The sequence below is a fragment of the Rhinoderma darwinii genome, chromosome 2 (assembly GCF_050947455.1).
Source record: "Rhinoderma darwinii isolate aRhiDar2 chromosome 2, aRhiDar2.hap1, whole genome shotgun sequence".
Classification (NCBI taxonomy): Eukaryota; Metazoa; Chordata; class Amphibia; order Anura; family Rhinodermatidae; genus Rhinoderma; species Rhinoderma darwinii.
In genome coordinates, this window is record NC_134688.1 from 305,190,652 (window position 1) to 305,206,529 (window position 15,878).

General features: G+C 42.0%; 1 protein-coding gene across 2 annotated transcripts in view; it reads left to right on the forward strand.

The window, feature by feature from the left end:
* Positions 1 to 1,909: 1,909 nt before the first annotated feature.
* Positions 1,910 to 15,878, forward strand: part of FANCE (FA complementation group E) — a 62,718-nt gene continuing 48,749 nt past the window's right edge. The window contains exons 1-3 of one of the 2 annotated variants that reach the window (XM_075850618.1): positions 1,910 to 2,033; positions 12,932 to 13,136; positions 14,986 to 15,475. In XM_075850618.1, coding sequence (XP_075706733.1) covers positions 12,940 to 13,136; positions 14,986 to 15,475 — 687 coding nt within the window. In that variant the 5' untranslated portion in view covers positions 1,910 to 2,033; positions 12,932 to 12,939. Of the gene's footprint in view, positions 2,123 to 12,931; positions 13,137 to 14,985; positions 15,476 to 15,878 lie in introns of both variants that reach the window. The other variant, XM_075850619.1, reaches the window with a different exon arrangement.

Below are 15,878 nucleotides of genomic sequence, written 5' to 3' on the forward strand. Positions count from 1 at the left end.
ACTGTGAGAAGACACTTTCATTCAGTGTGTTTGGGAAGAGAATGGAGGAAAAGTGGAAATCATGGTCACAGAGTGCCAAATGTGTAACGTACTAGATAGACCTTTTTATACCAGGTGCCAAATGTGTGGGCAATGTTTCGGTTGAGTTGACTGTTTATTTCTACTGCACTCGCTTTTAGATACATTACCATCCTCGAATTTAGGACGCATGATGTAACTGCATAATAAAACTCTTGCCTACACATTATAATTCAATTATTCTACTATGCAATTCCTGACTAGGATGATTCATGATGTATATCAATGTATCTTATTTTTTGTTGTGCTGGATGAGATATTCCGGCCTGTTTGGATGTTATGTGCAAAAAACAATAAAAATCTTTGTTTAAAAAAAACTTGTAAAAAAAACAGTGTGAAAAGAGCCTTTTTCCGACGTGGTTTCCGCGTCAAAAACAGCGCCAAAATACTCTGTGTGAACTCCACAATAAAAACGCATGTCACAATTAGGCCGTTAACAGTTTTTCCGCGTGCAGAAACATCTGCCTCGCAGATTTTGACCTGCCTGGGCAAAAGACGCAACGAAAAATGCTTTCTCTGCCTCCCATTGATGTCAATGGGAGGTTGGAGGTGGAAACGCCCGAAGATGGGGCATGTCACTTTCTCCTGCGAGCGTTTTTTCCCACGAATTCGGCCGTGGATTTCAACGCTCCGTGTGAACAGGGCTTGTGCACATCAGCGTTGGCTTTCCATTGAGGGTTTCCGTCTTGAGGTTTCAGTTGTAGAACTCCTCAACGGAAAGTCCAACGGAAACCTTAGCTTCCGTTTGCATCACCATTGATATCAATGGTGACGGAAACATTGGTAATGGTTTCCGTTTGTCACCATTCTGGCAGCTTTCCGTTTTTTCGATGGAATCAATAGCGCATTGATATCAATAGTGTTGCAAACGGAAGCTAAGGTTTCCGTTTGACTTTCCGTTGAGGTGTTCCACAACGGAAACCCTCAACGGAAAACCAACGCTGATGTGAACAGGCCCTTAGGCTTCGTTCACATCTCGGTCAGGGCTCCGTTCTGTCGGAACGGAGCCCTGACTGACACAAAAAGAAACCGCAGGTTTCCCTTTCCATCACCATTGATTTCAATGGTGACGGATCCGATGCCAATGGTTTCAGTTTGTCTCCGTTGTGCAAGGGTTCCGACGTTTTGACCGTGAATACCGTAGTCTACTACAGCATTTATCCGGTCGAAATGACGAAAACCTTGCACAATGGAGACTAAGGGTCTGTTCACATCAGCGTTGGCTTTCCGTTCCGGGGTTCCGTTGGGTAAACGCCGCAACGGAAAGTCAAACTGAAACCACAGCTTCCGTGACCATTGATATCAATGGTGACGGAAACATCGCTAATGGTTTTCGTTCATCACCATTCCGGCAGGTTTCCGTTTTTCTGACGGAATCAATAGCGCAGTCGACTTTGCTATTGATTCCGTCGTTAAAACGGAAACCTGCTGGAATGGTGACAAACGGAAACCATTAGCAATATTTCCGTCACCATTGATATCAAAGGTGACGGAAACTGCGGTTTCAGTTTGACTTTCCGTTGCGGCGTTCACCCGACGGAAACCTCAGACGGAACCCCGGAACGGAAAGCCAACGCTGATGTGAACAGGCCCAAAATGAAAGCATTGGCACTGGATCCATCACCAACGATGATGGAAACAGAAACCTATGGTTTCAGTTTGTGTCAGTCAGGGCTCCGTTCCGACGGAAAGCTCCGATGGAACGAAGTCCTGACGCAGATATAGAAACATAGCAGCGTGTTCCAAGTCATCTTTTCACATGACCCTCCCCCTTAGCGCACATTAAACCCCTTTCGGCGCCACAATACACAGCAGAGCGCTTCCCCCAGTACAGCAGTCTAGACCACTTCCTGCAAGCCGAGCGCCAAATAGACTGCGTAGTCACCTGACCTTCGTGTCCCACGTGACTCAAGCGTGACCACATCTCCACTGGCGGCGATTCCGTTCCTTATCTGGTATGTATGCCTGGGACACGCTATGGAACCAGCTTTCCCACGTATGTAGAACGCTCTTGTAGCAGGCGTTGTGTCCATAGTGTGAAGAGGTAATCGTATGGTGTCTATGAAAGCGGGGGTTCACTTATATTTCTATGTGGGTCTGACGTATGAATCCTGCACAACTAATGTTACAGTGCAGTCTGATTCTTGGTGCGCAACTTTCAGTCACCATGTAGCCTCAGCCTAAAGCTCCGTTCACATTGGATTTCCGGTTTCAAATAATTATTAATAAAAAGATAGCTATTAAACTTTCTAATATACTTAAAGTGCAACTAAACCTTCAACAAACTTCTGACTTGTAAGAAGTTTTGATCGGATTAGATTTGTTCTGAGCAATGAGACCGCCACTGATCGCTAAAACAAAGCTTCAGAAGCGCTCAGGTGAACGCTAAGCCGCTTAGTTTCTGATCGGCTTTTTTCGGAAAGCTGATGTAGCTGTGTGTGGGCCCATATACTTTCTATTGAGTCTGTACAACGCTACATCGGCTTTCCGAATAAAGCCGATCAGACTCCAAGCTGCTCAGCGCTCACCTGAGCGCTTCTGCCACTTCGTTCTAGCGATCAGTGGGGGTCTCAGTGCTCGGACCCCCACCGATCAAAAGTTCTGACATGTCAGAAGTTTGTTGAAAGTTCACACGGCCTATTCTCGGCCGTTTTCTTGGCCGTAAACGCCCGAAAAAACTGTTGAAAAATCGAAAGCAGAACAACTCCAAACATCTGCCCATTGATTTCAATGGGAAAAATGGCGTTCTGTTCCAACGGGCCGGTTTTTTACAGGGCTGTTTTGAAAACCGGCCGCGTAAAAAAATAGCCGCAAAAAAGAAGTGCAGGTCACTTCTTGGGCCGGTTTTGGAGTCGTTTTTCATAGACTATTTAAAACCGCTCCTAAAACGGCCGTAAAAAAACGCAGCGAAAAACTCGAGTGGCTTAAAAAACTTCTGAAAATCAGGAGTTGTTTTCCCTTGAAAATCGCTCCGTATTTTCAGACGTTTTTGGCTAAGCGTGTGAACATACCCTGACATTTAAATTTTTAAAGATCTTGAATTCCCCCCATGGAATCTCCGATGATGTCCCACTCGTTCAGCGCTGTTCTTGTACTTCCAGACGAATGCTTCTCCCGGCCTGCTGACTGATGGCGCGTCAATGATGCTCGTTCAGCGGGTTGGCCCTGCTGACGAGGCATCGTCTACGCTCATGCGCATTTCAGGGTATCTCTTTGATCCACACATGCTCAATACATTGAGCCTCCACTGCTACTAGTGATGTACTGGGAGCATCGGGGGAGGAGGGAGCATAGACATCAGTGTGTACTGGGTGGGTTTGACATGGCCTAGGAGAGAAACAGTGCATGCTGGGAGTGGAGCTGGAAGCTGTCATCAACGCAACGGGAAGTCAACAACATGCTGGATGACTACAAATGAAGATAATAGGACTAAAATGACTTCCAAAGTAAAAATATATATTTAGGGGGTTTATGTGGGGAAAATAAAGGCAGACGCAAATAAATTAAAGTAAGTATAAGATTTCAGAAAACACTTTTAACGGAGCAGTGACATCTTTCACACATCTATTGTAAAAACTATCCCATTTACGGAACTTATAATGGGTCTGTCCAGGTTTCCATCTACTTCAAGGCTATCAATGCAGACTATGCTATTCTTGCCATTAAAGCAACAAAAACCTGATGGAGTGAAACCCAGTGCCAGTGAGAACGGAGCCTGATCTGTTCCCAATGCTTGAAATCTTCATGTTATGTCTTTCAAAAAATCTAAGGCTGTGTTCACATCTGCGTTCAAGTTTTTTGTTATTCTCCTTCGTCTTAGGAGCAAAAACAACAAAAATCTGGATCAGTTGCCTGACGGAACCCATTGTCTTTAATGGGTTTTGTCCGTTTTCCTTCATGGTGTCCGTCGTTTTGTCTGGCAAAAATGTCGGACCCTCTAACGTAGATGTGAACAGAGCCTAAACTGCACTATGTGAAATAAAATTTTCCACGGACTTTCTTCATGTCTCTTTGCTTTTGTTTGGAGTTACTATGCTTATTTTGTTAGGGAATTGCATAAACAGTAATTTCCTAGTATACAGTTATGTTTAAAATTGTTTATACTTCTTCCTAGAGGAAATAAACCAGGACTGCCAGGGTTAGGCTTCGTTCACATCTGGCGCCAGGGCTCCGTTCCGACAGAACGGATCCCCGACTGACACAAACCGAATCCATAGGTTTCCGTTTCCATCACCATTGATTTAAATGGTGACGGATCCGGTGCCAATGGTTTCCGTTTGTCTCCGTTGTGCAAGGGTTCTGTCTACTACGGTATTCATTCCGTCAAAACGACAGAACCCTTGCACAACGGAGGCAAACGGAAACCATTGGCACCGGATCCGTCACCATTGAAATCAATGGTGATGGAAACGGAAACCTATGGATTCGGTTTGTGTCAGTCAGGGTCCCATTCCGACAGGAAAACTCAGACGGAACGTCGAAACGGGACCCTGGCGCAGATGTGAACGAAGCCTCACTGATGGTAACTTGCTGGTATGATCTTGTAATCTCTGGGAATTTGAAATGCCACTCCCTGCTGTGCTTTTAAAAAGCTCTTTTTAGTACAATGTTTACACAGAAATTTGTAGGCCATGTTCACACAGCATATGTTACAGGCAGAAAACAGCCCCTGAAATCCAGGCGTTTTTGATATTTACAACCATATTTTAGGCATATTTTCAAAGCGTTTTTTTAAGTGTCAATGGAAAAAGGGAAAAATTAGCTACAAGAAGTAACGTCACTACTCTTTTTTACAAAGTGTATTTTTACAGGGCATTTTTTAATTCAGCAGCAACAAAATATGCATCATATTAACTACACAGTGTATTTCCCATTAAAATCAATGGGATACTGTTTGCAGGCTCATTTCAAGTGTATTTCAGAGTGTAACACAATAGTTTTACGCTCCGAAGTACACCTGAAAATAACCCGTGTGAACATGGCTGTAGGCAGAAAAAGATGTGTATTCTGCGCCAAAATCACTTTTTTACGCCACATTCAAGGAACACACGCGTTTTTTTACACTTTTTTTGACGCTTTTTTATGCTGTTTTTTTAAGTACATGTACCTTTTGGGGTGTGTTTAAAAATATGCGCGCTGTGTATTTTGCACACGTTTTCACATGCAAAAACGCTAAAAATAGCAAGCAAGCGTTTTGTTTTTTTACAGCGTTTTTAAAGCCTCCAATTATAGCGCAGGAGGCAGGACCTAATAGGCTTCCTGTCTGTATAACTGACAGCTCTAAAACAATGCACTACATAGGTACTGCTCAGAGTAGTGAAGTCCCCAAGTGGGACAAAAAAGAAATAAAAAATAAGTAAATAGAATAATTAACCCCTTAATAAGCAGCCTATTTTAGACCTTAATGACCAAGCTATTTTTTATGTTTTTCCATCGTCGCATTCAAAGAGCTAGAACTTCTTTATTTTTATATTGACATAGCTGTATAAGGTCTTTTTTTTTGCGGGACAAATTGTATTTTTTAATAGCAGAATTTTGGGGTATGTATAATTTTATTGATTAACTTTTTTAGAAACTTTTTTTGGGGGGGGAATATAAAAAAAAACCAGCAATTTCGGCACTTTTTTTTTGCGTCCTAAATTACGCTGTTTACCGTGTGGTATAACTAACATAACATCTTTATTCAGCGGGTCGTTATGATTGCGACGATACCAAATTTATATATATTTTTTATGTTTTACTACCTTTACACACTAAAAACACTTTGTTTTCAAAATTATTTGTTTTTGTGTCGCCATGTTAGGATCCATAACTTTTTTTTATTTTTCTGCCGATGCAGTTGTATGAGGGCTTTTTGATTTAGTCAAAAAAACGGAAACCTGCCGGAATGGTGACAAACAGAAACCATTAGCAATGTTTCCGTCACCATTGATATCAATGGTAATGTAAACGGAAGCTAAGGTTTCCATCTGACTTTCCGTTGAGGGGTTCCCCCGACGGAAAGGTCAGACGGAACCGCTCAACGGAAACCACCTCCGGCATGGCCTAACAGGCATCGACTAGAGGCAGACATGTGGGGGCCTTTGTTAGGCCCCTGGCTTCCATAGAAGCCACCGGCATCGCTGTTGAGCGCCGCATCTAAGGGGTTAAACTAGCAGGATCGATACTGATACCGGAGGTAGCTGAGAGCAGGGAGATTTACCTGCTCCCAGCTCTGTTTATTTATTCCGATGCAACGCTGTAAAAAAGCAACACCATCGGAATAAAGCCCATTAGTGGCCGACATAAAAACACCTATGGGCGGTCACTAACGGGTTTCAAGTTAAAGTTTCAAGTAAAAAAAAAAACACCTTTACTCCAATAATAAGTCTTTTGTTCTAGGAAAAAAAGTGAAAAAATTCAAAAGAAAAGTACAGATATTTGGTATTGCCGTGTCCGTAACGGCACAAACTATAAAACTATAGTGTTATTTTTCAGTACTGTGAACGCCGTAAATTTATTTATAAATAACAATTCCAAAATTGCTGTTTTTTGGTCACCTCAGCTCCAAAAAATGGAATAGAAAGTGATCAATAAGTCCATTGTACCCCTAAAAGGTACCAATAAAAGCTTCAGCCCGCCCGACAAAAAACAAGCCCTTACACGCAAACATTTTCAAGTTATGGCTCTTAGAATATGTTGACACAATATAAACGATTTAAAGAGGCTCTGTCACCAGATTTTGCAACCCCTATCTGCTATTGCAGCAGATAGGCACTGCAATGTAGATTACAGTAACGTTTTTATTTTTTTTAAAACGAGCATTTTTGGCCAAGTTATGACCAATTTTGTAGTTATGCAAATGAGGCTTGCAAAAGTCTAAGTGGGAGTGTATTATGTGCGTACATCGGGGCGTTTTTAATACTTTTACTAGCTGGGCGTTCTGATGAGAAGTATCATCCACTTCTCTTCAGAACGCCCAGCTTCTGCCAGATCACGCTGTGACGTCACTCACAGGTCCTGCATCGTGTCAGACGAGCGAGGACACATCGGCACCAGAGGCTACAGTTGATTCTGCAGCAGCATCAGCGTTTGCAGGTAAGTAGCTACATCGACTTACCTGCTAACGCCGATGCTGCTGCAGAATCAACTGAAGCCTCTGGTGCCGATGTGTCCTCGCTCGTCTGACACGATGCAGGACCTGTGAGTGACGTCACAGCGTGATCTGGCAGAAGCTGGGCGTTCTGAAGAGAAGTGGATGATACTTCTCATCAGAACGCCCAGCTAGTAAAAGTATTAAAAACGCCCCGATGTACGCACATAATACACGCCCACTTGGACTTTTACTTTTAAACACGCCCAGTTGGACTTTTGCAAGCCTCATTTGCATAACTACAAAAATGGTCATAACTTGGCCAAAAATGCTCGTTTTTTAAAAATAAAAACGTTACTGTAATCTACATTGCAGCGCCGATCTGCTGCAATAGCAGATAGGGGTTGCAAAATCTGGTGACAGAGCCTCTTTAAAGAAGTGATTGTTAGGGTATGTGCACACACAAAATCAAAAACGGCTGAAAATACGGAGCTGTTTTCAAGGGAAAACAGCTCCAGATTTTCAACCGGTTTTTCGCAGGGCTTTTTACGGCCGTTTTTGGAGCTGTTATTCTATAGAGTCAATGAAAAACTGATCAAAAGTGACATGCACTTCTTTTTACGGGAAGAGTTATTTTTTACGGGGCGCGCCCGCCAGAACAGAACGCGTATTTCCCATTGAAATCAATGGGCAGATGTTTGTAGGCGTTCTGCTTCTGTTCTTTCAGGCTTTTCTCGAGGCGTAAATGCCCCGAAATACGCCTGAAAACACTACGTGTGCACATACCCTTACTGGGCAAATGCCGTAAAACATAAAAATTCCAGCTAAATTTGAGCTCCAAAAGCCAAATTGTGGTCCTTCCCTTTTGAGCCCTGCCGTGTATGCAAACAGCCGTTTACGACCACGTATGGGATATTTCCGTACTCGGGAGAAATTGCTTTATAAATGTTAGGGTGCTATTTCTCCTTTTTTCCTTGTGGAAATGAAAATATTTTATTGAAAAAAAACATTTTTTCATTTTCACAGCCTAATTCAAATGAATTCATCCAAAAAAAACCCGTGGGGTCAAAATACTTACTATATCCCTAGATGAATTCCTTGAGTAGTTTGCCAATTGGAGTCACTTTTGGGGGGTTACCACTATTTTGGACCCCCAGGGGCTTTGCAAATGTGACATGGAACCCGAAAACCATTACAGCAAAATTTACGCTCCAAATGGCACTCCTTCCATTCTGAACTCTGCCGTGTGTCCAAACAACAGTTTATGACCACATTTGGGGTATTTCCGTACTCGAGAGAAATTCCTATACAAATGTTGGGGTGCTTTTTCTCCTTTATTCCTAAGGAAAATGATAAAATCTGAGCTAAAACTTTATTTTAGGAGCGAAAATGTATAGATAATTTACACTACCTAATTCCAATATATTTAGCAAACAACCTGTGGGGTCAAATTGCTCATTATACCCCTAGATAAATTTCTTGGGGGGGTGTAGATTCCAAAATGGTCTCTCTTTGGGGGTGTTTCCTATGTTTTGGCATAACGAGACCTCTTCTAGCCTAACATGGTGCCTAAAATATATTCTAATAAAAAGAATGCTCAAAATCTACTAGGTGCTCCTTTGCCTCAGGGGCCTGTGCTTCAGTCCAGTAGCACACTAGCACCACATGTGGGATATTTCTAAAAACTGTAGAATCTGGGAAACAAATATTGAGTTGTGTTTCTCTGGTTAAATCTTCTGTGTTACAGAAAAAAGGGCTGAAATTTGAATTTCTGCTAAAAAAAAAATAATTTGAAAATTTTACCTCGCTTTTGATTTAAGAGTTAAGAAACTTTCTAACTGCTGTTTTGAATACTTTAAAGTATGCAGTATTTAAAATGAGGTCATTTATGGGGGGTTTCTAATATATAGGCCCCTCAAAGTCACCTCAGAGCTGAACTGGTTCCTAAAAAAGTGGTTTTGAAAATCTTCTTGAAAATTGCTGCAAAAGGTCTAAGGGTATGTTCACACAAGGTCATTACGTCCGTAATTGACGAACGTATTTCGTCCGCAAGTACCGGACCGAACACCGTGCAGGGAGCCGGGCTCCTAGCATCATAGTTATGTACGACGCTAGGAGTCCCTGCCTCGCTGCCGGACAACTGTCCCATACTGTAATCATGTTTTCAGTACGAGACAGTTGTCGTACATAACTATGATGCTAGGAGCCCAGCTCCCTGCACTGTGTTCGGTCCGGTACTTGCGGCCTAAATACGTCCGTCATTTACGGACGTAATGACCTCGTGTAAACATGCCCTAAGCCTTGTAACATCCTAGAAAAATAAAAGGACGTTTAAAAAAACGATGCCAACATAAAGTAGACATATGGAAAATTTTAAATTGGTAACTATTTTGTGTGGTATTGCTATCTGTCTTAGGCTATGTTCACACAGAGTATTTTGCCGAGTTTTTTGACGCGGAAATCGCGCCAAAAAGCTAGTCAAAAACGGCCTGAAAATGCCTCCCGTCGATTTCAATGGGAGGCGGGGGCGGTTTTCTCCAGCGAGCGGTAAAACCGGCTCGCGGGAGAAAGAAGCGACATGCCCTATCTTCGGGCGTTTCCGCCTCTGACCTCCCATTGACTTCAATGGGAGGCAGAGAAAGTGTATTTCGCTGCGTTTTATGCCTGCAGCGCCCAATGGCCGCGGGCGAAAAACGCAGCGAAAATCGGCGTGCAGGGAGAGGAAAATCTGCCTCAAACTTACAAACTGAATTTTGAGGCAGAAATTCTGCCTGCAAAATACTCCGTGTGAACATAGCCTTAGGGTATTCTCACACGCTTAACAAAAAACGTCTGAAAATACGGAGCTGATTTCAGCCTCTGATTTTAAGGGTATGTTCACACGACAGCGTCCGTAACGGCTGAAATTACGGGGATGTTTTCAGGAGGAAACATCCCCGTAATTTCAGCCGTAACGGCATGTGCAGGCGCTTGAACGCCGTGTCCATTACGGACGTAATTGGCGCTCCTTTTCATTGGAGTCAATGAATAACGGCTCCAATTACGCCCCAAGAAGTGACAGGTCACTTCTTTTACGCGGGCGTCTATTTACGCGCCGTCATTTGACAGCGGCGCGTAAATATACGCCTCGTGTGAACAGACAAACGTCAGCCCATTGCTTTCAATGGGCAGATGTTTGTCAACGCTATTGAGGCGCATTTTTCGGACGTAATTTGGGGCAAAAACGCCCGAATTACGTCTGTAATTAGTGTGTGTGAACATACCCTTAGGCGCTTTTGAAGCTGAAAATTAAATTTGGAGCTTTTCAGGCGTTTTTTGAGGCGTTTTTCATCGTGTTCAATGGAAAATCCGCTCCAAAAAACGCTGCTTCTTTTTACGGAGCGTCTTTTTATGCTCAGTTTTTTTAAACCGAGGCGTAAAAAGACGCCCCGTATGAACTAATTGCTGTTTTTCCCATTGATTTCAATGGGCAGATGTTTGTAGGCGTTCAGCTTCTGTTTTTTCAGGCGTTTTCGAGGCGTACCCTCATAAGCAGATACATTTAAATTTCGAACAACATACCCTCACAAGCAGATATATTTAAATTTAGAAAAATGCACTTTTTTCCAAATTTTCTCTAAATGTTGGTGTTTTTCACAAATAAACGTTGACTGTATCAACCTCCTGATGAAGCCGATCTTAGGTGAAACGCACGTCGAGGCATTTCTTGTGCCACATCTCCTACTACCATGTCTTTAGGTGCAGTTTACTTATAATTATATTCTGGTGATGACTCTTTTCAGCCTATATTTAAAGAGGCTCTGTCACCAGATTTTGCAACCCCTATCTGCTATTGCAGCTGATCGGCGCTGCAATGTAGATTACAGTAACGTTTTTATTTTAAAAAAACGAGCATTTTTGGCCAAGTTATGACCATTTTCGTATTTATGCAAATGAGGCTTGCAAAAGTACAACTGGGCGTGTATTATGTGCGTACATCGGGGCGTGTTTACTACTTTTACTAGCTGGGCGTTCTGAAGTATCATCAGCATTTGCAGGTAAGTAGCTACATCGACTTACCTGCAAACGCCGATGCTGCTGCAGAATCATCTGTAGCCTCTGGTGCCGACACGATGCAGGACCTGTGAGTGACGTCACAGATCTGCACTGCCAGAAGCTGGGCGTTCTGAAGAGAAGTGGATGATACTTCTCATCAGAACGCCCAGCTAGTAAAAGTAGTAAACACGCCCGGATGTACGCACATAATACACGCCCAGTTGTACTTTTACTTTTCAACACGCCCAGTTGTACTTTTTGCAAGCCTCATTTGCATAAATACGAAAATGGTCATAACTTGGCCAAAAATGCTAGTTTTTTAAAAATAAAAACGTTACTGTAATCTACATTGCAGCGCCTATCTGCTGCAATAGCAGATAGGGGTTGCAAAATCTGGTGACAGAGCCTCTTTAACCTACTATTTTCATTGCTGTTTTGGGGTCATACTCATGTACACCCATCATCTTTTTTACGTACCTATAAGGTTTTTATATTTGACTTTCTGGCCATTGCTGCTTAGTCAGTCATGTTTTGTATTTTATGGTGAAATGGAGTATGGGACATTGTTGTTTTGAGATGGATTGTTCTGTTTACCTCTGGGTATTATTACATCTATACCACTGATGCCGCTCTTCGTATATGACCTTTTCTACTATGTTCATTTATATATTTATGTGATACCATGTATTGTTATTTATCATTAATAAAGACTTCTATTTTTTGATACGTGGTAGAAGCATATTTCTTCTATCTATTCTGGGTGTTATGTTCCCTGTGCTTTTAGGTTGTTCAACCATATTTTACCAAAAACATAAAGTACACTTTGTCACAAGAAAACATTCGCAGAATCACTTGGATAAGTAAAGCCATTCCAAAGTTATTACCATATAAAGTGACACGTCAGATTTGAAAAAAAATGGGCTGTATCCACAAGACCAAATTTGGTTGTGTCTCCAAACAACAAAAAACAAAACGCAAGCTATGCACACACAAAATAAAAAATATCTAAAAATACAGAGCTGTTTTCAAGTAAAAACAGCTCCTGATCTTCAGACTTTTTTAATCAATGTCACATTTTTCGTGGCGTTTTTTTAACATCCGTTTTTGGAGCTGTTTTTCTATAGAGTCTATGAAAAACTGCTCTAAAAAACGGCTGAAGAAGTGCACTTCTTTTTCACGGCCATTCTTTTACGCGACCGCGTAAAAAACGCCCAGTCGGAACAGAACTCCATTTTCCCATTGAAATCAATGGGCAGATGTTTGGAGGCGTTCTGCTTCTGATTTTTCAGCCGTTTTTGGCTGAAAACACTCCGTGTGAACATACCCTATATGCACAGTGTCAACCCAGGCCTCATGCACACGGCCGTGCCTGTAATCATGGCCCGCGATTGCGGGCACGCCCACCTGCGGGCCGCATTTTTGGCTTGTTCTCGCATACAAAGTATGAGAGCACGTCCCATAAAATGCAAAAGATAGAACGCGTTCTATCTTTTGCAGTACAGTTCTATGGCACGGACACCTATCCGCGGCCAATAGAACTGAATGGGTCCGTAATTGCGGACCGTATTACGGTCCGCAATTATGGAGATTTTTACAGTCGTCCCTAAGGAAAGGCTGCAATTTTCCCATGACTTTAATCACTGATAAGAAGTAAGATATTCTTTTCATGTAAACTAAAGTGCATGTAGATGGCTTGTCCAGTAGTTCTTGAATTATAAATGTTATTTTTTCCAATTTTTGTCCTAGAAATCGTCATGGCAAGCTCCTCTCTCTACGACACTGACCGAGTTAGCCGTCTTTTCCTAAAGGCCCTGGGATCTGGTTCACATGGATCCTTGGAAGCTTACAAGATTCTTCAATATTTTCCTGGGCCATTTCCTTGGAGCAGAATAATAGAGAGACTTTGCATAAAAGTGCCCATCCAAGATGTATATACCTGGAAATTGATCTTGTGAGAAATATTCTTTTTCATTGTGTATATTGTTTGAGTAATGTTTCAACTTACTGAAAAAAAAAATGCAAAGGGAAATTGTCTGTATTGTGAACAAAGCTCGAATACAAATAAAAAATAGAAAAATAAATATAAAAAATAAGGATAATACAATAGAGTGCAAAAAATGATGAGTTGATAATGGTATTAACAATCTAGGTTTCCCAGTTTACCCTACAGTGTTTATAAAGTGCAGTGAGTCAAATGGTGCTCCACATAATTATGACCTTGTAATTGAATACGCCATTGATGTCAATGGGAGGTCAGAGGCGTAAACGCCCGAAGATAGGGCATGTCCCTTTCTCCCGCGAGACGGTTTTACCGCCTCCCATTGAAATAAATGGGATGCATTTTCGGGCCGTTTTTGACGAGTTTTGCGACGCGGTTTCCGCGTCAAAAAACTCTGTGTGAACCCAGCCTTATATTGCATCTGGCTCAGTATTTAAGATTACAGCCCAGTGGGTGTAACTACGGTGCACAATACTGTGTCACTCACTGCGCTGCTGACTGGTTCGATCATATGCTGGTAATTCTTTATACTTGGATTAAATTGCAAGGTCATAATTACAGTATGTGGAGCACCATTTGATGCACTGCACTTTATAAACACTGTAGGGTAAACTACGAAAACCTAGATTGTTAAAACCATTATCCGCTCATTATAGTTTGATAGCAAAATATTGCAAAGGGGTTTAGAAAGTTATGGTATAACATAATTTTTTGCATTCGGAATGTATTATTTTTAATATATATAGTTATTATGATTATAATGTGACAAAAAAAAACACGTCGGCCGTTTGAGGCCTTTTTTCGGTCTCCCGTTGATTTTTTAATGGGGTTTTTGAGGCGGAAAACACCTCAGAGCATGTCTCTTGGGGGAAAAAAAAGCCTCCACCTCCTATTGAAAACAATGAGGCAATTTCGCCTGTTTTTTACCGCGGTTTCTGCAGCAAAAAAAGTGTCAAAAAAAACTATGTGAACAGGGCCTTAGAAAGTCTATAGAGCTGGGGTTTGCTTTATTGATAATTTTTTTTATACGATACTTTTGAATACAACCATTGCGCTCAGCTGTCCTTATTGCTTGCATCACAGGTGAGCCACTACTATTCACTAAAGAACTAAAAATCCTTAAGGTGCATTCAAACGTTGCGGTGGAGGTGCTGTTAAAACTGCATAAAAAAAAAGAAGCATCTGAAAACCGCATGCCTTTTTACAGCAATTTGATAACTGCAACGGAAAACGCATCAGATCAAGGTAAAAATGCATGCGTTTTTCGATGCGGTTCTAATTGCATCTCAACTGCATTGTGTGAATGGACCCTTACAGTGCTTGCTGTTATGTTTGCACTACCAATATAATAATTTAGCTAAGACACAGTAAGGGCTCATTCACCCATCGTTCTCCTTTTATACGGCCGCAAAAAACAGACCGCATACAGATGGCTTACGTGTGCAGTCTGTAATTTTAACGGACCCATAGACTAGAATAGACAAACGTTATAAACGTTTGACCGCTGGGGCGCCCGCCAATGACATAAAACCTCCTCCACACCGTAGTGTTGGTGAGGAGGAACGGAGGACTCTAGACTCCTTTTCTGATTGTTGGGGGTTCCAGCGGTGGGGCCTCCAAAAATCAAACATCTCTCACCTATTCTGTGGAAAGGATAGGTGATAAGTGTGTTTAGTGGACAAACAAAGATGAAAAAAAAGATAGATGTCTGTACTTACTAAAGAGCTTTTCCTGAAGTTCTTATATGTACAATGAGTGCATTTCTCATACATCATTATTTCTCCTTCCAATTTATTTTCAGAAAGCCTAAACTTTTCCAGCTGCCAATAACATTTCAGAGGAATTTATTCAGCATCCTGAATTTTATATTTCCCCTGTTACCATCACCATGTATTCAGCTTTTGGCAGAGGCGATCAGACTACAGTGGTACTTCTCAGACGACTGGCTGCTGTTCCTCACTCATGAGTTCATCGAAAATATTCGGCGTGAAGCCTGGGTCCAAAGATCTCAAGTGGTGCAAAGACTGCAGATTCTCTGTAAGGACTCGAATCCGACAGTGGATGAGCAGCCTAAATTATGCCGATATAAGCAACTTTGGGACTCATTAAGGTCTGACTGCAGAATGCAGCGTGAGCGTGAAACATCAGTGGAAAATGAAAGAAGGTCCACTTTAAGTGTTTGCTCTGAAGTACTCTGCACAACTTCCAAGTCAAATAACTTTGCTGAAGAACTGAACACAGAGGAAAAAGGAACCACCAAAGAGAGAGAAGAAGTTCCTGCATCCATCAAGGTAAAACAATATATTCCCTTACAGGTTATAAGGAAGACAATTTGTAAAGTTATTTTAGAGTTAGAGCTGGGCGATTTTGTCAAAAAATGAAATATAGTTGTTTTTTTTTCCCCACACTTTTGGCAAATCAGCATCATACACTTCTCATCGTTCCCACCCAGCTTCTTTCACTAAAGACACACAGCTTGACGTCACCCACAGATCCTTCAACCATGTCGTCGGACAAAGAAGATTCATCGGCTGAAAGGCGTCCAAAAGGTTAATATACTCGTCTCTAGGGAGTTTACTATGCTTACCTGCACATGGTGATGCTGCTGCAAATTCAACTGTACGCCTGGAGCTGTGGTGTCTTCTCTCTTCCGACGCCAAGGTTGAAGGACCTGTGGGTGACGTCACGCTGTGT